The 25,864-nt window shown below is 46.0% G+C and overlaps 1 protein-coding gene across 1 annotated transcript in view; it reads left to right on the forward strand.

Annotated features, from left to right (window-relative positions):
- Window positions 1–2,389: 2,389 nt before the first annotated feature.
- FUCA1 (alpha-L-fucosidase 1) overlaps window positions 2,390–25,864 on the forward strand; it is a 56,208-nt gene continuing 32,733 nt past the window's right edge. Inside the window, exon 1 of the mRNA XM_073615305.1 lies at window positions 2,390–2,812. Coding sequence (XP_073471406.1) covers window positions 2,463–2,812 — 350 coding nt within the window. The 5' untranslated portion in view covers window positions 2,390–2,462. The remainder of the gene's footprint in view (window positions 2,813–25,864) is intronic.

Raw genomic sequence — 25,864 nt, forward strand, 5'->3', positions numbered from 1 at the left:
CTAATATGCCGCAGTGATAGGTGGCACTGGTGGGCATGGATAGGTGGCACTGAAAGGCAGCACTGACTGGCATCACTTATGGACACTGATTGGTGTCACTAATGGGCACTGATTAGTGTCACTGATGGGGCTTTACTGTAATCAGGGCACTGACGATCAATGTGTATCTGATTACCTTGTCCTGGTCTCCCCTGCAAGGAGATGCTGCTGATCGGCTCTCCTCGCCACACACTCTGTCAGTGTGAGACAAGGAGGGCCGATAAACAGCACTTCCACATTTATATGTGACCGGCTGTGATTGGAAACAGTCGATCACATGGTTCAAAAAGCCACTTCATTGGCTCTTTACAGAGAGTGGGGTCGCACCATGTCCTAGAAAGATGGCGTGGCTGCGATAGCCACGCTGCTGCCCCCACAGGCGCACAAGAGCGGGCGTTCTGGGGCGCCGTCATATGACGTCATCCCAGAACAAGAGCCGAATTGCTCCGCAGTCATTTGACGGTGGGCAGGTGGCAAGTGTTTAAGATACTTTTAGAAGAAAAACAAAATGGAAGGCGCGCACACCTAGTGCATTACCAAAGATAATTGAATAATAAAAAATTGTATAAAAGTGGGTACTCACAAAATGCAACTGCCAATAAGCTCTGAGAAAGGGGGTGCGCCCCCATAACGCGTCAGCTGTACCCCGTGTCCTGTGCATGTCCATACACCTTGTAATTTTATGGCTTATTGGCAGTTGTATTTTGTGAGTACCCACTTTTATAATAAAAATTTCTTATTATTAAATTATCTTTGGTAAGGCACTAGGTGTTCGCGCCTTCCATTTTGCTTTTCTTGTAGTTCCCTTCGGAATACCCCATCTGAGGAAGGCAGCATCCACCCAGTCTTGGGATACCATTTTACCACCTCTATACCTGTTGCCCTTTACTTCAAAAGACCTTTTAGTGCTGGAAGTGACTGTGTTTTTTGGTTAAGATACTCTTGTGTATCTGTTCTGTTGGTTAATCTCACCCAAAACATAGGAAAATGCAGAGAAATCTTCCCATAGTGTAGTATTTTTTTTAAACCAGTTTATTAAGCTAAACTTACAATGTTAAAACCTGTATAATTGCATAGAATACCACGGTTACTGGATTACGCTTGCATCACTTCCAGTTTCCTGTCTGCCTCTGCTCACGCCCTACACATTACCGTGATGTGACGTTATCAGGGGATACTATCACGGTGTCGTAACGTGTGGGGTGTATGGTCCCACAACCATAGTGTTACTCTGGCACCCCTAGTATGCCACTCCCAGGGGGCACTTAACACTGTGGGCCCTCTGCCTTCCCAGCCCTCAGCCAAGCAAGGTAGCACAGTTCACATCAGGAAACATTGAGCCCTTCAGAATCCCCCAAACCCAGGAATTACTCCTGAACCCCACCTTACCCAGTGGGCAATTCAGTTTCTGTTTCCAAGTGAAGGAGCCCTCAGAATAGAGTAAGAGCTGGTTCATACCACGTAAACGCATTCCAGATCCATTCCCGATGCCTTTCATTCCTGTTTTTAGTACATTCCGGTGTGTTTCTGATGCGTTTCTGGATACATTCCAGATGCTTTTTTTTTTCCCTACGTTTTTCCTGTTTTTTTTCACTGTACTAGGGTCCGGTGCTTTTTTTTATGTGTTCCACTACATTTCGATGTGTTTTACCACGTTCCGCTCCATACACAGTCTAGTGCAGGAAAATTGCAGCATGTTCTACTTTTTTTGTTTCTGGAATTGTAAGCACTGGTGTGAACTATGCCATTGAAAACCATATAACCTTTTGATGCAGAAGACAAAATGCATTAGACTGCATGTGGTGTTAACTGGCCCTAAAGAAGGATTATAATCACTGTCAAGTTTTTTTTTCCTATCTGTGTTCCATTGGGGAGATTTCCCTTCACTTCCTCTCCTATAGCCAAAACAGGAAGTGAGATGAAATCCCTGGCTGTCACCAGAACTAGGGTCTCTATCGGAAGATTTCCCTCATTCCTGTTCTGGTGGCAATATAAAATACAGATTTCACTGGTGATAACAGTAAACAGGACTGACCCTCCCTAATGGGGAACTCAGGCAGCAATACAACCTGACAGGTGTTATAATCCCTCTGCAATCTATAAAAAACAAACAAAAAAAGGGTGTGCCTTCGGTTATACATTGTCTTTTTTATTTTTTTTCTAGGATACGATTTACACTTCAGTTACTGAGTTGCTTTTATTGTCTTTTGTGTGAGCAAAGTACAAGCCCTCTAATGAACGATCACCTAGAAGCAGACAGGCTTGTTGTCACCTATGTGCAGAGCCATCCAATGAGATGTGTTCATTCCGCACAGGGCGGGGCTTGGTGTATGATGAACCCAGAAGGGCGGTGACTGCAGATTTAAAGAGGAGCCGCTCTTCCGGTCCCATGACAGGCTCTACAGAATCTTGTTATAATAGGGATGGCTGCTGCTAGTTGTGCCAGCCTATTGTTGTGCCTGTGCGCCCTGCAGAGCGGGGTCTCCTCACAGTATACCCCCGATTGGGATTCCATAGACAAGCGCCCCCTGCCGGCCTGGTTCGATGAGGCGAAGTTCGGTATCTTTCTGCACTGGGGGGTGTTCTCGGTGCCGTCGTTCGGCAGTGAGTGGTTCTGGTGGAACTGGCGGCAGGAGAAGAGCAAACCCTATGTGGACTTCATGACTAAGAACTATCCGCCCGGCTTCTCGTACGCAGACTTCGCCCCGCAATTCACCGCCGAGTTCTTCGACCCGGACTCGTGGGCTGAACTCTTCCAGCGGGCCGGGGCAAGGTGAGTGTACGGAGAGTGGGCTCTATATTTTAGCCTATCAGGATGGGATACCCGGCTCAGGGGATGTGGAGGAACTCTACCAGGAAGTCAGCGCTAGTTCTGTATTCTATCTCACACCAGCTCCGACATTGAGCAATAGTGTGGAGGCGTGACTACTGCCTCCTCAACTCCCTATTGGTCAGTCTGTGAGGTGCTGAGCCAATGGGGGTGCTGTACAAGGTGCATGTTAGGTGAATTGGAGGATGCTGCAGGTGGAATTTCTCCTCCTCATAGGTTTGCACTGTTGTTCTGCAGGTACATGCCTCCTATCTTGTGTTAGGACAGCTCCTTAACCACTTCACCTCCAGAACATTTACCCCCGCCTTCATGACCAGGCCATTTTTGCAATATGGCACTGTGTTACTTTGTTGTAAATGATTAAAAAAAAATAAAAAATCTCATTATACTGGATTTATATAGCGTTGACAGTCTACACAGCACTTTACTGTGTGTGTGTGTGGCGCAGTACAAATACAATTCACTTTAACCGCCTCCTGCCGTATAGACAAGTGACGGCGAAGTGGGGTGTCTCTTGTTCATATGATGGCACCCAGTTTAGCCACGATCCCAGGGACACGGCACAACCCCCGGCCAAGGGTTGCGACTCTTTACCCATCTGATTGGCTGTGTCCAATCACATGTAAACAAGGAGATGCTCTTTTACCTCACACTGACAGAGTGTGAGGAGAGGAGGGTTGATCAGTGGCATCTCACTGGTGGGATGTGTAAAGGTAATCCAGGCACTGGTCATCAGTGCTGTGATTACAATACAGCTTTAAAAGTGCCCATCAATGATGCCACTCTGTGCCCATCAGTGAGGCCTATCCGTACCCAATTAGTGCTGCATATCAGTGCCACCTATCAGTTTTAGGGTTCCTACCTCATCCCTTTAAACCCAAACGCATATGAATTACACAGGTTCTGGGGCTAATTGAATGCAGATAAGGCACGGAGTGAGTTAATTACCACCTTAACCAGCCTTAGAACCTGTGTAATTAAAATGTGTTTAAAGGGATGAGATGGCAAGCCTACTATCAGTGCTGCATATTAGTGGAGCCTCATCAGTGCCCATCAGTGGAGCCTCATCAGTGAAGGAGAAAAATTACTTATTTAAAAAAAATTTCTGCCAGAAGCAAACTTTTTTTTTTTTTTTTTTTTTTTTTTTTTCTCCCTCAAATTTTTGGTCTGTTTTTAGCAAAAAAAAAAACCCAGCGATGATTAAATGCCACGAAAAGAAAGCTCTAGTTGTGAGAAGAACATTATAAAACATTTACATGGGTACAGTGTTGCGATAACCACGCAATTGTCATTCAAAGTGTGACAGCTAGAGATGCACTGAAATTTCATCCGAAAATGATGTTATTGGCTTTCGGGCGATAAGAGAAAAAGGTGCGTTCTTGCTGCGTTTTCAATGCATTTTCCTTCCTTCCTTCCTTCCGCAGGGCAATAACTTCTCCGCAGGATGTGGAAACCTTGCAAGAAGATCTGAACAAATTAATGGGGTGGGCACCTACATGGCAAATGAGGTTTAATGTAAAATAATGCATTTGGGTGGCAAAAATATGAATGCAATCTACTCGCTAGGGGGAAAACCTCTGGGGGAATCCAGGATGAAAAAGGACCTGGGGGTCCTAGTAGATGATGGGCTCAGCAATGGTATGTAATGCCAGGCTGCTGCTAACAAAGCAAGCAGAATAAAAGGGATTAACTCCATGGAGAAAGTGATAATTCTCCCACTCTACAAGACTCTGGTCCTGCCACACCTGGAGTATGCTGTCCAGTTCTGGGCGCCAGTCCTCAGGAAGGATGTGCTGGAAATGGAGCGAGTACAAAGAAGGGCAACAAAGCTAATAAAGGGTCTGGAGGTTAGTTATGAGGCAAGGTTACAAGCACTAAACTTATTCTCTCTGGAGAAGCGATGCTTGAGGGGGGATATGATTTAAATTTACAAATACCATACTGGTGACCCCGCAATGGGGGTAAAACTTTTTTGTGGAAGAGAGTTTAATAAGAGACGTTGCCACTCATTAAAATTGGAAGAAAAGAGGTTTAACCTTAAAGCGGAGCTCCGCCAAAATTTTTTTTTTTTTTAAGTCAGCAGCTACAAATACTGCAGCTGCTGACTTTTAAAACATGGACACTTACCTGTCTAGGGCGCCCGCGATGTCGGCACCCGAGGCCGAACCGTCTCTTGGTCCTCGGGTGCTGCCGCCTCCATCTTCGGGAAGGGAATCAGGAAGTGAAGCCGTGCGGCTTCACTTCCCGCTTCCCTACTGCGCATGCGCGAGTCGCGCAGCTCAATACGGCTGGTCCCTGCTGTCTCTGGGACCCGTGTGTTTCCCAGCAGACAGCGGGGGGGGAACAGGATGTGGCGTAAATAACAACAGATTCTGCGGCTATCTACGCCGGAAGTGGGTACAGATACCTGTAATATACAGGTATCTGCACCCCCCTGAAAGGTGCCAACTGTGACACCGGAGGGGAGGAGGAATCCGATGAGTGGAAGTTCCACTTTTGGGTGGAACTCCACTTTAAACTATGTAGAGGGTTCTTTACTGTAAGAGCGGCAAGGATGTAAAATTCCCTTACACAGGTGGTGGTCTCAGCGGGGAGCATTGATAGCTTCAAAAACTTTTAGATAAGTACCTGAAGGACCACAACATACAGGGATATACAATGTAATACTGACATACAATCACACAAATACAGTATCTCACAAAAGTGAGTACACCCCTTACATTTTTGTAAATAGTTTATTATATCTTTTCATGTGACAACACTGAAGAAATTACACTTTGCTACAATGTAAAGTAGTGAGTGTACAGCTTGTATAACAGTGTAGATTTGCTGTCCCCTCAAAATAACTCAACACACAGCTATTAATGTCTCAACCACTGGCAATACAAGTGAGTACACCCCTAAGTAAAAATGTCCGATTTGGGCCCAGTTAGCCATTTTCCCTTCCCGGTGTCATGTGACTTGGCGCTTCAAGGTTTCAGGTGTGAATGGGGAACAGGTGTGTTAAATTTGGTGTTATTGCTCTCACGCTCTCATACTGGTCACTGGAAGTTCAACATGGCACATCATGGCAAAGAACTCTCTGAGGATCTGAAAAAAAAAAAATTGTTGCTCTACATAAAGCTGGCTTGGGCTATAAGAAGATTGCCAAGAATCTGAAACTGAGCTGCAGCACGGTGGCCAAAACCATACAGCGAGTTTAACAGGACAGGTTCCAATCAGAACAGGCCTTGCCATTGTCGACCAAAGAAGTTGAGTGCATGTGCTCGGTGTAATTTCCAGAGGTTGTCTTTGGGAAATAGATATGAGTGCTGCAGAGGTTGAAGGGGTGGGGGTCAGCCTGTCAGTGCTCAGACCATCTGCATCAAATTGGCCTGCATGGCTGTTTGTCCCAGAAGGAAGCCTCTTCTAAAGGTGATGCATAAGATTGCCCGCAAACAGTTTGCTGAAGACAAGCAGACTAAGTACATGTGAACATGTTCTGTTGTCTGATGAGACCAAGATAAACTTACTTGGTTCAGATGGTGTCAAGCGTGTGTGGTGGCAACCAGGTGAGGAGTACAAAGATAAGTGTGCCTTGCCTACAGTCAAGCATGGTGGTGGGATTCACTCGACCCTAGCTATCCTTGCAACATCTGGCTCTGGTAGATAAGAGGGCTGAGAGGTCCTACAAGAACAGACATATCCTGTCAATATCCTACCATGTTGAAACTGGGAACTAGATATGTTAGTAATTTTAACTGTAGTTAGAATTGTTTAGTTTTGAGATACACCGTGAGTTGTACGCTGTTATGCACATGGCTATGTGCACCAATTGGCCGCGGTATGCCCCAATGGCCCTGTTTTGTACCTCCGCAGAAAAAAAATTTCAATTAAAAAAAAAAAAAAGCATGGTGGTGGGAGTGTCATGGTCTGGGGCTGCATGAGTGCTGCCGGCACTGGGGAGCTACAGTTCATTGAGGGAACCATGAATGCCAACATGTACTGTGACATACTGAAGCAGAGCATGACCCCCTCCCTTTGGAGACTGGGCCGCAGGGCAGTATTCCAACATAATCCCAAACATGCCTTGCTAAAGAAGCTGAGGGTAAAGGTGATGGACTGGCCAAGCATGTCTCCAGACCTAAACCCTATTGATCATCTGTGGGGCCTCCTCAAACAGAAGGTGGAGTAGTGCAAGGTCTCTAACATCCACCAGCTTTGTGATGTGGTCATGGAGGAGTGGAAGAGGACTCCAATGGCAACCTGTGACGCTCTGGTGAACTCCATGCCCAAGAGGGTTAAGACAGTGCTGCAAAATAATGGTGGCCACACAAAATATTGACACTTTGGGCCCAATTTGGCAATTTTCCCTTAGGGGTGTACTCACTTTTGTTGCCAGTGGTTTAGACATTAATGGCTGTGTGTTGAGTTATTTTTGAGGGGACATCAAATTTACACTGTTATACAAGCTGTACATTCACTACTTTACATTGTAGCAAAGTGTAATTTCTTCAGTGTTGCCACATGAAAAGATAATAAAATACAAACATGTGAGGGGTGTACTCACACTTGTGAGATACTGTAGGTTGGACTTGTGTCTTTTTTCAACCTCACCTACTATGTAACTATGAAAGCCCAACGGACCAGTGTGAAGACATGCATAGAATTTTAAAGGGATAGATTTTTTTTTCATGCACTAAAGGTGCCAATAATGGCCGATTTGATAAATTCATATTAATTTAAATTGATGATATTGGGTCAAACTTAAAGGAGAAGTCCAGCCTGAGCTTTTTAGGCTGGGCTTCTCCTAAGGGTCACAGGAGTGCAATTAGTTTTGCACTCCTGTGACCCGTTTTCAGCAGGGAGCGGTCTGAAGTCCGCTCTCCGCTGACATCACCGGGATCAGTCCAGGCAGCGCGTCATCCCGACTTAGGAAGTCTGGATCCGCCAGGTGCCTGGACCGATGGCCATCTCAGCCCCTCAGCGAGCCGCTGTGACGGCCACTCCCCGCCCCTCTACAGCTCCAATGAGTGTTGAGGAGCAGAGCAGGAGAGCTGCTGATTGACAGTCAGCAGATCTCCGCTCGGGGAGGTGAGAGAACCGAGCCATCGGCGGTGTTCAGTGGCTCAGCTCTCAGTGAAGAGGCGGCAGGGGACGGATGCAGTATCGGTCTGATGCTGCATCCACCTAGGTAAGTATGACTAGGCAAAAAACCCACTGAAAGCTGAAAATTGGCTTGGGCAGGAAGGGGATGAAAGTGACCAGTATTGAGGTGGTTGTAAACCCTCTACAACCACTTTAACCTACCGGTAAGCCTATAATAAGGCTTACCTGTAGGTACTGGAAATATCTTCTAAACCTGCACGGTTTAGGAGAGATTTACTATATACGCTTGCGCCAACGTCATTGGTGCATGCGCACTAAAGAAAGGGCACGAGGGTGCCGTGACCGGTGGCTCTCGTGCAGGAGTGACGTCGTGCGACTCCGACCAGTCACAGAGCTGGAGTACATGGCTCCGGAAGGAAGAGGGGTGAAGATGGATGCAGCCACCAGCGGGGACATCGTTGGCTTCATTTGCAGGCAAGTGCAACATAATGGGCTGGTATGCATTGCATACCAGCCCATTATTATGCTTTTACTTTGCAGGGGGAAAAAAGAGGAAGTAAAACCCAACAGTGTTTACTTCCTCTTTTAATACAGTAGGAATCAGAGGGCCCTGCTCATTAGAGCTTACAATCTAAAAGGGAGGGTCAAGAGATACAAAGTAATAACTGTGGGGGATGTGCTGATGGAGAAAATAAATGTACAGTTGTTAGGTGGGGGGGGGGGGAGCCCAGATGGTCTTTTCTGAAGAGATGTGTTTTTCAGGGAACGTCTGAAAGTGGACAAAGTTGGAGATGTTCGGACAGATTGGGGTAGAGCATGGGAGAGGCTCGGGAGAAGTCCTGGTGGCGAGCATGGGATGAGGTGACAAGCTATAGAGCAGGAGGTCTTGGGAGAAGCAAAGAGATTTGATTTTGTTGGTATCTTGAGACCAGGTTAGTGATGTAGCTGGGGGCCAGGTTCTGGATGGCTTTGTAAGTTATTGTTAGTATCTTCAATTTAATTTGTTGGTTGATTGGCAGAGGGGAGTAGCAGACGCCAAGCCGTTTATAAGGTGGATGAGCCTGGCAGCAGCCTTCATGTTGGCTTAAAAGGAGGAATAGCCCCTACCCTGTCCACCTTTAGGAGATTCCTGAAAACTCATCTATTCAGGGAAGCCTATCCCACACCCAACTAAGAACTGTACCCAAGCCATCCCTATCAAATCATCCCCCACAGCTATTACCTTTTGTACCACCACCCCTCTCCCTTTTTAGAATGTAAGCTCCATGAGCAGGGCCCTCCTGTCCCTTCTGTAATGTAATTTGTGCTGCGCAAACTGTTGGTGCTGTATAAATTGTGAATAATGGTTAAATTACATACAAAGTGGTATCTCACCCCGGACAGAGTACATAAATTTTACCCTGGAGTCCCAGCCACATGCTTTAGGGGGTGCCAAGCTTCGGGCTCATTGCTCCATACCTTTTTGGAGCTGTCCACAACTGAAACGCATATGGTCCCAGGCAACCAACAAGGTGGCACAGATATCAGGATCCATGGTTACATTGACAGCCCCCAATGTGCTTGCTTTTCACACCTATACCATAGGTTCCTACACACACACACACACACACACACACACACACACACACACACGTGAACATTGTTCTGTGCTATCCTGTGGGCAATAGCCCTGAATTGGCGTTCCCCGACGGTTCTCTGGGCCCAGGTGCTACAGAGGCTGGAATCCATTAAACGAATGGAAAGGATCCATCATACTATATTAGACACATTACATATCTACCATAACAAATGGTCCGGATGGAATTCATACGGTGAAACGTTATAACTAACTCCAATATACAACAACACTATAAATGGACCTCCAAATGTCTTGGTACACAAACTAGGCAATTTCTGTAGTACAATATAGCCAATAAGCCTGAATACAGAGTGTTTATTATTGATGGTTTTTTTTACACTTGTTTTTTTTTTTTTCTTTCCCCCTGTTATGGTTTTGTTGTCGTTCCCCCTCCTATGATCAAAGTATGCTTCTTGCGTGACCCCATATTGCTAAATGGAACCTTTATTCGATCTTGTTTGGTCACTTGGGTTGCATCCCAGCTTATAATATATGCTTTTGATGTATCAGAACTGTATTGTATGCTTTCTTTTTCTCAATCCCCAAATAAAAAATATTTGTATTAAAAAGAATTAATCATGAATAATACAGTAGTCAAGGTGAGAGATGACCAGGGAGTGGATTAGAAGCTTTGTGGTGACATTGGTTAGGAAGAGGCATATATTGGAGATGTTGAGGTGGTAAACTTTGGACAGCAATTGGATGTGGGGGCCTAAAGGATAGTTCAAGGATTACACCTAGGACCTTGGCGTAGGGGGATGGGTTGATAGTTGACCCATTGATTTTGACCGAGAAATCATGAAGAGGCATGTGGGGGAGGAAATATGGAAATATCATAAGCTCGGTTTTGGATAGGTTGCGTTTGAGGGGGTGATGTGACATCCAGGCTGATATGTCCGTCAATAAGTTGGTGATGCGTGAGCTGGGGGTGGAGAGATAGATTTGGGTGTTAGCATAGAGATGGTATTGAAAGCCATGGGAGGCAATCAACTGACCCATAAAGGAGGTGCAGATTGAGACAAGGGGAGGTCCAAGAACAGAACCTTGGGGACACAGACTGAGAAAGGAAGTGGAGTTGTAAGTGACACTGAAGGTGCGGTGGGATATGTAGGATGAGAACCAGTGAAAAGTACAGTCATGGAGACCAAAGGAGTGGAATTTTTTTTTTTTTTTTTTTTTTTTTTTGATGGGGTGGTCTACTGTGTCAAAGGCAGCAGAGAGGTCCAGGAGAAGTAGTATAGAATAGTTTCCGTCAGTTTTAGCTTTTAGTAGGTAGTTTATGAGTTTTTAAGGAGAGTTGAGGGCGAAATTCGGCCTAAAGGGGATCAAGAAGTTTGTTCATAGTCAGATGGTCGCTCAGTTGGTTGTAGTCTTTCAAGGAATTTGGAGGAGTAAAGAGATGGGGTGTAGGTTGTTAAGGTTGGTGGGGTCCAGTGAGGGCTTTTTAAGGCTAGGGGTGAATAGCGCATGTTTTAGAGAGTTGGAAGATGCCAGAAAAGAGGGAGAGATTGCAAATGTGAGTTGGAGAGTAGAATAGTCAGAGGGTGAGCATAACATTTGCGAGGGAGCAAGATCCAGAGGGCAAGTGGTTAGATGGGTGTTGGAAAAAAGTTTAGCAAACCTCCATTAATACTAGCAGGGTTGAATGAAGGAAGTAATGATTGTACCTGTGGACATGGGGTGTTTTGAGTGGGGGAGGTTTCTGCTCATTGGAGATCTCCTCAGGAATTGTATCAATATTATTTTTTTAAGTGATTGTTGATCTCCTGGGCAGTGAGGTGAGTTGGAGCAGTGTTGTTTAACTCCAGTCCTCAAGGCGCCCCAACAGGTCATGTTTTCAGGCTTTCCATTATTTTGCACAGGTGATTTGATCAGTTTCACTGCCTTTAGTAATTACCACAGCCATTTTATCTGAGGGAAATCCTGAAAACATGACCTGTTGGGGGCGCCCTGAGGACTGGAGTTGAGAAACACAGTTGGATGGTGAAGACAGTGGAGGACAGAGTAGAGCGTTAAAGGTAGGAAAGAGTTGACAGGGACTGGATGATGTTTAAAGAAGTCCAGCCTGAGCTTTTTAGGCTGGGCTTCTCCTAAGGATCACAGGAGTGCAATTCGTTTTGCACTCCTGTGACCTGTTTTCAGCAGAGAGTGGTCTGAAGTCAGCTCTCCGCTGATGCCACTGCAATCAGTTGAGGCAGGGTGTCATCCTGACTTAGGAAGTCTGGATCCGCCAGCTGCCTTGACTGATTGCCGTCTCAGCGAGACAGCTGCTCCCCGCCCTTCCACGGCTCAGCGCTCCCATGAGCAGGGAGGAACAGAGCACTGTTGACCCCGAGGAAGGTCAGTTTAGTGGCAAAGTAATATGACTCTTTCCATTTAATGCTGTGCCAGCACCAGAGGGGCGGTTGGATGGTTAGAAACTTAAATTTGTCTGCTATGTTGGCTTTAGAGAGCCAGGCGGTTGTACCTATTTTGATAATGGCCTGGATCACCATGTCAACTGAAGCAGGGAGAATTCCTCCTGAAGGAATTAAGGAATTTAAATTCGGTATGAGGCGCAGACAGGTCGTACACCAAACAAATTTTATGTGAAGCTGAGAAATGGCCGAGGACACCGACTGAAGAGATGCCTGCTGGGTGCTGGGTCCATCTGTCGCTGGTGGTGGGAAGAGGAGGCTGAAGCGCTCAGCTTTCCTGGCTGTAGCAGGGGAAGGGCTTGCCCCTGCGCTTTAGTTCCGCTGAAACTTGGATGGTCCATGCCCTGAGGGACTGCATGCTGCCGCTCCCTTAAACCGGAGAGGGTGACAGAGGGGCAGATGCGAGGTCTTAGTTGCTGTCTTGTGACATGGCTGACTTGTGCCCTAGTTTGCAAAGTCCTGGTTTTTGAGGTCGAAAGCTGTCGACCGCAACATGGGGAATAACGTTCAATCTGGTGCAGGATGGAACTACCTGAACTGGACTGATCTAGAGGAGAAATTACTGACTGATAACGGTGAGTGGCTTAATTACATGCCATTAGGAGGTGAATGAGTGGCCGGGTCATGCGACTTTGAGATGCTTTTTATAGTGACTGCAAGGGAAACCTTATCGGGAAGCGAACAATGGTTAAACTAACAAATTTGAAACCACGAGTGGAATTTGAAGGAAAACGGCTTTGACAAGTTGGTCTGAAGCTATGTGGGCCGATGTGCCTTGTTGCGACTGGATTCGAACTGGACCATAGGGTGAGCCGTACTGAGGGGTGAGGTCAATGACGTGACAAATGCAGTGATCCGAATTTAAAAGTGAACCGTTGCGTCGCTGAGGCGACCGACATCGAAGTGTAAAGCGTATGACGGAATAAAAGAAATGAAAAATGCAGGAATGACACAAGGCGACTGCCGAACCTAAGGAGAACATGACAGACAATATACGAAATAAGGCCACTGAATGATTGAAGTAAAGGTGACATGAACCAGGGTGCTGTAACTGACTTGACCGTGAACGGAACTGTAGAATATGGGATGAAATGAGGGCAAAATGAAACGAGCGAAATTAAGCCTACCACGAATCGAAGTGCTGCTAAGGCGAGTGGACTCGGATCGGCATGTGGGGTATATGAAATGATTGCCATGACAGAGGCACAAATCGGTGTGTCGCGATAGCGACTTACAGCGAACCTGTCTGAGGAACAGGAAATAACAACAATGGCTAACACGAGTCAACGTGAATTAGTGCGTCGCAGATACGGCTGAATTTGAATCTGGGTGAAGGGTATGCAAAATGTAACAAATTAAACGATTTGCCATGACAGAGGCACAAATCGGTGTACCGACTTTTGCGATGGATAACATACCGGACTGTGGCGCATCGAATGCACGAGACGGAATGACTAGAATGAGTCGACACGAATTGGTGTGTTGCAGATGTGACTAGATTCAAATCGGAATGAAAGGTATGTGAAATAACAATGGATGCCATGACGGACCTGAATCGGTGTGCCGGATTGCGGAACATGGCATGAGATGACATGACAAAACTAGCCTGGAGGAATCGAGTCGCTTATGCGACTGGATACGGATTGTGTAGGGTAATGTGAACTGAAATTATGGTGGGTGGTTGTGTGGTTTTTGTTTTTGTTTTTTTGTTTTTTTTTTGTGAAATGAGCTGACTATGTGGCGTGAAACAACAAAGTATGAGAATGTACGAGAACTGAGCGAGTTTGTGGTTTTGCACAAGCCTAAAAAAAAGGCTGTATACGGAGACTTAACGAATGACTCGTAAGTTCCGTAGCGGGGTTTTGGTGATACGAGTGTGCCTCCCGTCGGCACACAATGGGTTAACTCCATCTGGCACCCACATGACCACCTTTTCCTAGCTGAATAAAACACAGCCCCTCCTCCACTGACGTGTTCGATAATGTAGCCTGCAACAGGCCACTTGGGAGGGAGTCCTGTGCTGATGTGAGGATAGGCCAGGAAAGGAAAATTATGGTAAGTATTTGATAACCATTTTTTTCCATAGTCCTGGCAATACCTCACATCAGCACACAATGGAATTTAAATAGCTGAATAAATGGGTGGGAGAGAACACATGACAAACATTGACAATCGCAGAAAAGCTGCCAAAGGCAAAAATTTGTCTTGTTCTAAACTTTTCAGAACTTGCTGACTGCACACAGCTTGTAAAGTTGTATGAAGGGGTAGCCATCTCTTATACTCTTCACTGACCTGGCATAACTGCCCCAAAGGCTGCCACCCCTCAGTTCGAAGGAGCTTTCCTGAGCAGAAAGGCCCACTTCCTGCATGCCAATCTAATCACCCTAGTTAACCAATAGAAGATGACTCAAGAACCTGACGGCAAAATGAAAAGACTGTCTGATCTTTGCATGTACACTGTTAGCAACTTGTGTAAGGACCTGAAGTCTTCCTGCTGTATACTCAGTAACTCCATGTGAATGCATGGAGGGACTGCCCCCAGGTTTTCCTGGAAACTGGATACCACTTGGAGATGGCTGTAGTATCACTAAAAAAGACACAAAAGGCATCTTTGCAGGAAAGTGCTGCAACCTCCAACATCCTTCTGTCAGAAGCAACTGCTGTCAGAGGAACTAGTTTTACCACTAAGGGCCGCAATGGAAATGAAGCTATTGGAGCAAATGAAGCGCTTTTAGAACCAAGCCTAGATCCCATGAAGAGAACAAGAATTTCCTTGGTATATAAATTACGGCCTGCATGAAGCATTTATTCAATGGAGTTGTATGCCAGAACAACCTCAAGCGCCGGTTTGTAAAAATCTCTAGAGCTGGGGACACAGGAGAGAACATTGCTGAGTAAACAGAACAAACTTCCTCATGTAGCGTTCATGACCTTGTAGTCTTTTTGCCAAGGTCTAAACCACCTCGTATGAGCCTCCCTGAACCCTAGTCCGGTTGATGTAATAGCCAGGCTATTAAGGGTCTCACTGGATTGGAGTGCTGCCATTAATGTTGGCATAAAAGATCTTGTTTGACCGGAAGCAGGATTGGTGGTGCTGAATGATGACCAAGGCCTCTTCAGTAGGTGGAGAGCACCTGTATGGCATAAACGTGTTCTGTTCAAACTCCAACGGGAAAAAAAAAACTATGGCACTGTGAGTCCACCTTCTATCACTTCACCTTTTGTACATTGTTACAAATACCGGAAGCTGTGTGTTCAGAGGACTCTCTGAGAACTACCGCTGGAATGTACCATAGAGCCAATCTAGTTTTAGGGACTTATTGTTGGAAAATAATTTGCCTAACTGATCCATTAGTGGATCCTGCTTTCCCGGTAAGTAGAGTGCCTTTAACTGCCTGTAGGCGTCTCCATCCAGTGAAAAGTAACAGGAAAAGACAGACACTTGGTGCCGCCTTGGTGGGCAATATAAGCTACTGCTGTCTTGTCAATCATAAACTTTACGTGGGCCCCTTGGAGAAAGATCCTGAAAGGCTTGCAATGCTAGAAAAAAAAAACTGCCTTAAGCCTCGTACACATGATTGGATTTTCCGCCGGGAATTGTGTGACAGACTGTTGGCCTAAAGTCCAACCGTTTTTGTATGCTCCATCGGACAATTGTCAGTTTTTCCGATCGTGTGTACACAGGTCCGTCAGACAAAAGTCCAAAGTACAAACACACATGCTTGGAATCAGTGCTCACCAAAAACATTATCAGAATGTGCCCAAAGGGTGGCACTAAAGATCTGAAAAGCCATGTAGTACATCGCTACGTTCATGTTTGTATTCAAGACAAGTTCCTTGGCAACGCCCTTCAGATAAGTCTGACGCTTTTTGTCTGCAGAAAATCATAACATTTAAGTCTGTCAGAGCATCTGCATTCCACTAGGCTCCAATGGCATTGCACTTGTCTCTTCAGACTGGATGCGGACTAGCATCCGACGTCAGAATTATTCCATCTCCTGGGCTGAGAGGCACACCACTAAAGAGGCACTGGTGTCCAAAACTCCAGTTCTTGCTAATCTGTGCAGACACAGACTTTGTGATTCATAGGCAGCTCATTCTATTGACAGACGAAGGCAAATTGAAAAGCCCCCTCCATGTGCCACCTGGCCCAAGGTAGCACTGGAATGGATTGCTGTAAAATGTCCCAATGGGGACAATGCAATCCCTCACTAATATATATATTACTGTCTCCATGGTTCTTTATACAGATTTTCATTTTTTCCGTTTTTTTTTTGGTAAACCACTTGACATATTTGGGTATGAAAAACTTCTCCAAGATCCTTCATAGCTTAAGAAGGGGTTAACTGGTTTTCCTGTTTGTTCACTAGTTGACTGAACTTGGAAAAGGATTTTTAGGACAAGGTTGTGATGCTTTGCCAGCTCCTGGCTTACACCTGTGACAATCAAAACATTGTCCAAGTAATGGCAGGGCTTATCCTTAAAGACTAATTACTGCCTTCAAAATGTTCAAAAAGTTTCTTGGGGCCGTGCCAAATTCTAAAAATGGCAAACGCCTAAACTGGAAGTGACAGCCAGTCACTGCAAATCTCCAGTTGTCTCTAGTGTTGCACACTGATTGGTATAGGGAAGTATACGTCTGGGAGGTCAATTGACTCTAACTGGTCCTTATGCTGAACTATTGCCATGACTGTTTGCACGGACTCGCTCTTGAACCTTTTTGTTGTATATGTACTCATATGATTTCTTCAAACCCAGACAGTAGGGAAAGCTCCTGATGCCCTTGGTACTAGAAAGAATGGGGAGAAACGCCCAAATTTGTTTTAGTGGCACCAGCACTATGGACTTGTTGCCGTATAATTCTACGTAATCTTGCAGTAATTCTTTTTCCTTGATCTGTTGGTGATGGTTCTCCCAGCTAACTGTCTTTGATGATTGTCGGCCAAACCCTCCAAAAAGGAGGCTATCCTGGCTCCCACTGGGAGACACTAGATGGGCCCAGCTTCAAAAGACTTTCCAAATGTCTAGCAGCCTGCTCTGGATTGGATTCCACGTAAACAGGAAGTTTGAGCCCCCTTCATTGGGATCTGGTAAATTTTCAGCCTGGCCTTTTTAGATTTGGCCTCCTGAGTCCCTCTGAAGATCCACCAATTTGAGCAAAAGTCTGCTTCCTCTTGTTAGACTGTGACCACATTCTGGACATTTCTTCTGTCACTCGCTTCGTCCAGTGCTTTGCCAAACAACCTCCCATTATGGAGAATGTGTAAAAAAAACTTGTGTGGAAGCATCATGCACCCTTCAGTGGCGCAACCACAAAGCTCTCATGGCTATGATTGAGTCTCTCCCTCTCCCTCTCTCCCATTTTCCAGGAAACAATGCAACCTTTAAATACCTCCCCTTCCACCATGGCTTCAGTTATTATTTCCTCCGCCATGGTGGAAGTGCATGCCGGAACCAGGTGGCGGGTGTAGGCTTACCTCTGTATTTGGTGCAGTGACCATACCAGCACCCCCCAGTACAAGCAGGGGGTGTTCCGGAGTCCCTGGTCTCTCCAGGTCGGGGGGATGCAAGGGCCCGCAGGAGGTGTCTGTGTGCTCGGGGTCCGCTGGCATGGCTCTGGTGGCCGGGTGGGTGCCGCTGCTAGTCAGCAGCGTGTCCCGCATGTCGGTTCTGGGTCCCGACAGGTGAGGTCATGTCCGGTGCTGCAGCTTCCTGTGGGGGCATGGTGCTAGTGGTTCCAAGCGCCTGGAATGCAGAGACTATGGGGCTGGTCTGTCTCCCTGGCGCTTCCAGTTCTGGCCCTCATTGACGCCGAGGACTGGGGAATTCAAAAACCAGATAGTGTCTCTGTACCCCGCTGCGTTCTCTGCCAAGATGGGGAAGAGACCGACGGTGGAAGCAGGTGCCCCAAGCAAGTCAGGCCCAGGTAAGAGGGGTACAGTGGTGCCTTTTATTCTGATCCATATGGGCTTCTGTTTTTTTGTTTGGATCCTCCCTGTGGGGAGCCTGTAGCTGCACAGTCAGAGGTTACTTCATTCGGACCCTGCAGTATGGCCTTGGTGGTTGCTGTTAGGAAACGGTACCCCAAGCAGTGTAATCCCTTCTGTCTTCTGGTGCTCTAGCTGTACACTAGGGGTTGCTAAATTGTTTTAGGGGCCCTAGGTGAGTTTGGTGTGTGTGTGTTTGTCCCCCCCCCCCCCCCCTCATTTCAGGAACATTCGGAAAGTCCAAGCATTCAATTGAAATGTCTCTCCTGCAAGAACCCCCTTGGAGATTAATGGCAGAAGGCAATATGCAGGTCCTGTATTAAGGATTTGGTTGAAGAGGAAATGTCCCAGCAATACAAGGATTGTTCTCTTCAGTACGGGAACTTACAAACTCACTGGGTTCAATTAAGTCCATGCTGGTACAGAGCTCGGAAGTCCAGGTTAAGACCCAGCATCCACCATCCAGCCCGAGGGCATCCTCCTCCAGAGCAGTGGAGGTTGTGGACTCAGGGGATGAGGGGGCAAGTACTCTTCCCTCCCTCGGATTCAGACGAGGGGGAGAGACTATAGCCCAGCCTCTAGGTACAAGCTATGTTTTGGAGGAAGTGGACAACCTTCTGAGAGCAATCGACCCTACCCTCAAAATCCAGGAGGAGAAGGTGCAACTATCTGTTCACGACAAAATGTACCAAGGATTAGATGACTCTAAACATAGTGTTCTCAGTCCATAGAATCTTCTTAGACAGTAAAGAAGGAATGGAAGGACCCTGAGAGGCCCCTTTTCCAAGACCCTTAGGAGAAGGTTTCCCTTCGAAGATAAGGAATCGGAGGTATGGAAAAAGAAACCATGGGTAGATGAAGGATGCGATGAATAAAAGAGCAGACTCCCTCCTGAAAAAAGCATGGGATACCACATCAGTCTGCCTCAAACCTTCTATGGCTTCCACGGTTGTTGCAAGGAACCTTGACTGCCAGGTAGAGAAGCTGAAAAGCCACGTAGAGGCAGGCACATCACGGAAAGATCTTTTTGGAGTCCTTTCCATTGATACTGGAGGCAGTAAAGTACATGGCGGATGCATCTGCCTAATCAGTCAAGATGTCAGCGCTGGTGAATTCGGCCAGACGTGCTGTCTCTTTAAAAACTTGGTAGGGTGACACAGCTTCCAAGATTAAGCTGTGTGGCCTACCTTTCCCGGGTGATCGTCTTTTTGGTCCAGACCTTGAAACAGTCTTGGACAGGACAGCTCACAAAAAAGGCTTTCCCTTCCAAGAAGAAACTGATCAAAATGAATCTTCGTGCTGTTCAAGAGTCGCTGGGTTTCCCAAAGGGGTAAGGGAAGAGGAGTTCTCTTCAGATCTCCCCCAGACCAGCCCCCTAAAAAAAAAAAAAAAAAAAAAAAAAAAGTCTTGCCCCAGTAGGGGGAAGATTGTCCTGTCTGTCTGTCTGTCTGCCTTTCACCTACAGTGGAACAAAACAACTACAAGCCTGAAAAAACGTCATCACCCAGGGGTACAGTCTGGAGTTTTCAGAGCCACCCCCGAACAGTTTCTATGTTACGGCCCTGCCAAGGGATCAGAAAAAAGCTTCTGCAACGATGAGCCTGCTGCAGCATCTGATTCAACAGGAGGTGATTATCCAGGTCCCACAAAAATCAGGAAGGCTGAGGCTTCTATTTCCACATCTTCCTGGTGAAAGCCTTCGGGGAATTATTGGTTGATTCTGAACTTTGAAGATCCTGAACAGATCAATCCGCTACAAACATTTTCAGGATGGACACGATCCATTCAATCACGAAATTTAATGACTCCAGACAGTTTCATGGCATCCCTAGATCTAAGGGATGCCTACTTGCATGTCCTGATAACTCAGGCTTCTCAATGCTTTTAACATCTGGCCCTCAACTTGGGGACTTCAGTCTGGCATCTCCAATTCAGAGCTCTGCCGTTCGGACTTTCATCCTCCCCCAGAATCTTTACAAAGATAATGGCGGAAACTCTGCAACCTCTAAAGGTAAGAGCCGGATTTCAGTCATCCCATATCTGGATGACCTGTTTTTCACTGACTGCAAAGAACAAGTCTTGACAAATCTCCAGGTGTCTCAGGCTCACCTCAAGGACTTGGGGTGGCTCTTGACTATATAGCCCACGCAAAAGATTAAGTTCCTGGGCTATATGATAAATTCGATGCTTCAAAACATTTTTCTGCTACAGGAGAAGATCCAATCTGCTGTGAGACATGGTCAGACAAATCTCTTTAGTATCAATCAGTCAGATCAGCCATGGCCGTCTTGGGCCTTCTCACGGATTCGATCCCATCTATTCAGTTTGCCAGATTACATTCCAGACTCCTCCCCAGATGAATATCTTACAAAGATGGTCACACCAAGAGTCACTAGAAAAACAGATCAAGCTTACCTCAAACGTGAAACGGATGCTCTGGTGGTAGAGGAATTCAACCAACCTGGCAAAAGGTCTTTCCTGGGTTTTTTTCCCCTAGTTAGTTTTTTTTTTTTTTTATCTCCAAAGCTTGGGGGCAACCTCCAAATAGATCTGTTCCCCAACCAACAGAACTCGAAAGTGCAGAAGTTCTTCTTTCTCTCCACCAAGAAGACCAGGCAGTAGGCATGGATGCTCTCGCCCATCTGTGGCATTACCAGCTGTGCTACACATTTCCCCTGATACCACTGGTTCTAAGGAAATTCAGGGAGGAAAATGCCCTTCTGATCCTGGTCACTCCCTTCTGACCATAAAGACCCTGGTTTGCGACACTACTAAACCTGGCTGCAGAACCTCCATGGAAGCTGCTGCCCAGAAAGGACCTGCTAACGCAGGGGTCGGTGAACCATCCAGAAGCAGACCAACTTCATCTAACTGCTTGGTTTGTGAAGACCTCCTGAAAGCCAAGGGACTGTCTGATAAATTAGTGAAGACCCTACTTTCCAGTAGAAGAGGTAACTCGAGCCATATATCTGAAACAAGCTTTCAGATATATCATCTTCATCATCCATTTTATTACACATAAGTTCAGAAATGTTTTTTGTTTTCTTTGTATGGATTGCATGGGTTATTACTGACGTGGTGAAAATTTCACGTCAATAGTACCTTTTAGAAATGTGTATATATCTATATCTTCAGACTGTTTTGACCTAGTGTTGAGTGGTTTCTATTGTTTGGAATCAGGAGTTTTATCATGTGACGGAGAATCGAGTTGCTGATCCTGTTAAACAGGACAGGCATTCCTCAAGGTAAAGAGGGGACTTTCCAAGCTTTTGAAAAACACCTGCCCTCAACAGCCTTGCATGAATTTTTCTAACAGGAACAGAGTTGCAAATGTTGCATTCCACCACCATACTTTTTTTGCTAGTCCCTTGAAGCTTCCTTCTACCATCGATATTGTATCTTTACAGTGAAACAAATATGGCCCTGGACCTTGGTTAAATGTACAGGTGCATCCCAAAATTAGAATATCATCAAAAAGTTAATTTATTTCAGTAATTCAATAAGTAAAACTCCTATATTTTATATAGATTCATTACACACAGAGTGATATATTTTTCAAGCATTCCTTTTAATTTAGATTATGGCTTATAGCTAGTGAAAACCCAAAATTCAGTATCTCAGAAAATTTGAATATTACATAAGACCAATACTAAAAGGATTTTTTAATAGAGAAATGGCTTACTGAAACGTATGTCCATGTACAGTATAGTGTATATACTTGGTCAGGGCTCCTTTTGCATGAATTACTGCATCAATGCCGTGTGGCATGAGGCGATCAGCCTGTGGCACTGCTGAGGTGTTGAAGCCCAGGTTGCTTTGATGGCGGTCTTCAGCTTGTCTGCATTGTTGGGTCTGGTGTCATCTTCCTTTTGACAATATCCCACAGATTCTCTATGGGGTTTAGGTCAGGCGAGTTTGCTGGCCAATCGAACACTGTGATACCATGATCATTAAACCAGGTATTGGTACTGGAAAATGAAATCGGCATCTCCAGAAAGCTGGTCAGCAGAGAAAAGCCTGAAGTGCTCTAGAATTTCCTGGTAGAGGGCTGCACTGACTTTGGACTTGATAAACAGTGGACCAACACCAGCAGATGACATGGCTCCCCGAATCATCACTGACTGTGGAAACAGTCTCCCCCGAATTCTTGAATGGCCTTTTGCTTCACAATCCTCTCCTCTCAAGGCTGTGGTTATCCCTGTTGCTTGTGCACCTTTTTTCTACCACACCCTTTTTTTTTTTTTTTTTTTTTTTCCTTCCACTCAAATTTTTAATAATCTGCTTGGATACAGCACTCTGAACAGCCAGCTTCTTTAGCAATGACCTTTTTGTGACTTGCCATACTTATGAAGGGTGTCAATGACTGTCTGTCTTCCCCATGATTGTGTAACCTACTGAACCAGACAGACATTTTACAGCCATGAGTGGTTACGAGAATATGAGCTGTAGTCCTAAAGTGTGTCCAGGCAATATATAATTTTTTTTTTTTTTTTTTTTTATTTCTTTAAACTAAGTCACGGATAGAGTGAAGAGAGCTTATAACCTGTCAGATTTTTACTGTTTATGTAGGGCAGGGATATGCAATTAGCAGACCTCCAGCTGTTGCAGAACTACAAGTCCCATGAGGCATAGCAAGACTCTGATAGCCACAATCATGACACCCAGAGGCAGAGGCATGATGGGACTTGTAGTTTTGCAACAGCTGGAGGTCCACTAATTACTTATCCCTGATCTAGGGCATGGCTAGTGATATTTACCCTTGCTACTTTTTGCTGACCTGATAGGAAATGAGGAGAACTCTCCAACTGCAACAGTGTTAAAAATGCATTTTTGGGGGCGTGGCCTGACGCAGCATGGAGTAGGACGCTGGTAACCAAAGCTCTGTCCATTACGCCTGATATATATTAATCCTGGACTCGTACGTCCTCGCTGGCAGGATCACCTACCTGGGACGCTAGAGATACCCTGGGCTTCATTCCGGATAGTTTGGCTGCACGGAGGCCCGAACGGAGCGGCAATCTCCCTCGCGGCGGCCGCAACTAAGCAAGCCCGCGGCTTTGGCCTACAGCTGGAGGCCGCGGCCATCTTGGTCCTCCTGTACTCCAGCTCTGCGGAATCCATAAATTTAAGGTACCTGGCTGCTGCACAAATCTCCCGGGGAGTGGGGCAACACTTCCCCCTCATTACTACAGCACATCTTGCCAGCAGGGACCCCAGGAAGGCTAATAACTGCATCCGGCCTGGATTGCGGCCTAGGCCTATACGAGGCGACCGGCGGCCATCTTAGCACACCAGCTTCTCCTACTTATATTGTGCACATGAGCTGTGGCCCTGATGTCCCCCTTTTAGCAGCCTTCACTGAGACCCCACGTACCCTACGTTTTGTAGCCTCAGATTAACAACTCCTAAAGAGGCAATTGCACACATCTGCCCGGTAAAACCAACCCCAATCCTTGGGCACTTCAGGGACTACAAGAACCTGCACAGCACGTGTCTTTAACTAGCCAGCAAGTCAATCTGCCACATTAAGTTGGAGGTTATCTGGGTACTGCCTGGGACCTTAACAATATGTCACCAACTAAAGCATAAAAAGCAGCGGCAGCAAAACTGGATCAGTACCACCGACTAGAAAAGGAGGACATGGAGGAGGAAGGAACAACTGAGAAGGCTGCGGCAGGAGAGCGAACTGCGAGCGATACCGACAAACTCCTTGAAGCAATTACCCTCTGCAGAACTTCTCTCACAGCACAAATTGAGGAAGTTAAGATGGATATCTCCCTTTTATCATACAGGACTTTCAAAAACTTGGGGAAAGAGTGAAAGAAACTGAGACCAGACTGGGCGAGGTGGAAGATGCTATCCCACCTCTACAAACTTCTTTAGACCGTGTGCAAAGGCAGATACAGCAACTCCTTATAAAGCAAGATGACATGGAGAACAGGCTGAGAAGATGTAACATATGCCTGATAAGCCTGCCGGAGGGATCTGAGGGCAAGGACACTACCACTTTTCTGGAACAACTACTGATCACTACTTATAGGAGAGAAGTCTTTTCCCCTATGTTTGCGGTAGAGCGGGCGCATCGCATGCCAGCAAGACCCCCTCCACAGGGATCTCCACCTCGCACGTTTATAGCTAAACTCCTTAACTATAAGGATCGGGACACTGCTTTAAGGATGGCAAGGGAAAAAGGCAATATGTTAAAGTAGCCATTTTCCCAGACTTCTCGGCAGAGGTCCAGCGTCGTCGTCAGAGCTTTACGGAGGACAAACGCAAGCTAAGAAATCCATATACAAGTACTCCATGCTCTTTCCAGCCCGTCTTAGGGTGGAACATGAGGGTCGTGCGGTCTTCTTCGAGGATCCAGAGGAGGTGATCTCTTGGTTGGAACGAAGAGCCAATCCTCAACAAGCTGATTAAGTCCCATTGATAACGTAGATATGACCAGGAACTGTTCCTAACCAGCGCAAGTTCTATGCACAAATCCTGTTTACCCATAGTACAAGAGTCAAAATACCCTCCGGGGCTCCGGAGAGAGAAAAACAGTCCTACAATAAACGTGCATCGTGCAGTGAGACTTTTCCCCACACAGCTCTGGGAAGCAGCACCATGCTCATTGGAACTTTATCCGGTACTTAGAGGATCCGGTTAAACGGAAACAAGAGGATCGAGAGACCATACTTCACTTTTTGCAAGTGATATGGCTGACATTACTTACTGTATTTAATGTCCTGCGTTTGAACCAATTGTTCTACATTCCATTGTTCACTAAGATGCTAGAATACTTCCCAGATAACAACCAGTTAAGGGATGATGCCCGCACAAGTTTGGGTCAGTGTAGGGCAGGGAGGGGGGTGGGGGTTCAAATGTTTTTGGTTCGTTTAAATTTGAATGTGCATACGCATTATAGGGAAAAGGTAATGTTACATGTTCCCAATCTATTGATGAGTACAGTTGTGTCGCGTGACAAGTGCTTGAGACAGCTATGTCTGAAAATTAAAAATCTCTGTGCCTTGTGTGGAAGGAGCAAACTGTTACATAGAAATGATTTATTAATGTTTAAAAAGTCTTACATATGGCATCTTTAAAATTTCTTACATGGAATGTGAGGGGCCTGCGCGAGAAATTTAAGCGCGTGGCAGTCTTCACATTACTGAAGAAGCAACATGCGGACATAGTGGTACTTGTGGAAACTCATATTGAGGGAAGCGTTCAGATGGAGCTTCGCAGGCCTTGAGTTGGATGGGCGTATCACTCTACCCACACATCCCATTCCAGGGGAGTTTCTGTATTAAAAGTCCATACATTTTGAATTGGGTGAGTTAATTACTGACCCACAGGGCCGCTATGTATTTATTCACGCCAAAGTATATGGAGAACTTCTGCTCATAATGGCCTTTTATATACCACCTCCATTTAATGTGTCCATAGTTAAGGAGGGTATATCATTCATGACCCACCATCCAAATGTAGCAGCGATTTGGCTAGGAGACTTTCAATGTCACTTTAAATTCGAACCTAGACAGGCTAACATCAACGGCTACTAGTGCCCCCACTGAAACTAAATTCTCTAAACTTGTCTCCACCTTCCATTTAATAGATACGTGGCGCTATAAGTTCCCACAGACTAGGTCATATTCATGTTTCTCGCCCTCGCATGGTTCCATGTCCCGTATAGATTTTATACTTATTTCCCGTAGGTTGACTCCAAGGTTGTTGGAGGTAATGTTTTGCCCTAGAATGCTGTCGGACCATAGTCCTTATTGGATTACACTAAGTATTCCAGTGGCAAAGCCGCCACGGACATGGCGTCTAAACCCATTCTGGCTCTCTCTTCTACCAGAGGATGGTGAGCTTATAGATGGAAAAGGTACTTTCTGGAAAA

The sequence above is a fragment of the Aquarana catesbeiana genome, linkage group LG02 (assembly GCF_042186555.1).
Source record: "Aquarana catesbeiana isolate 2022-GZ linkage group LG02, ASM4218655v1, whole genome shotgun sequence".
Taxonomy (NCBI): domain Eukaryota; kingdom Metazoa; phylum Chordata; class Amphibia; order Anura; family Ranidae; genus Aquarana; species Aquarana catesbeiana.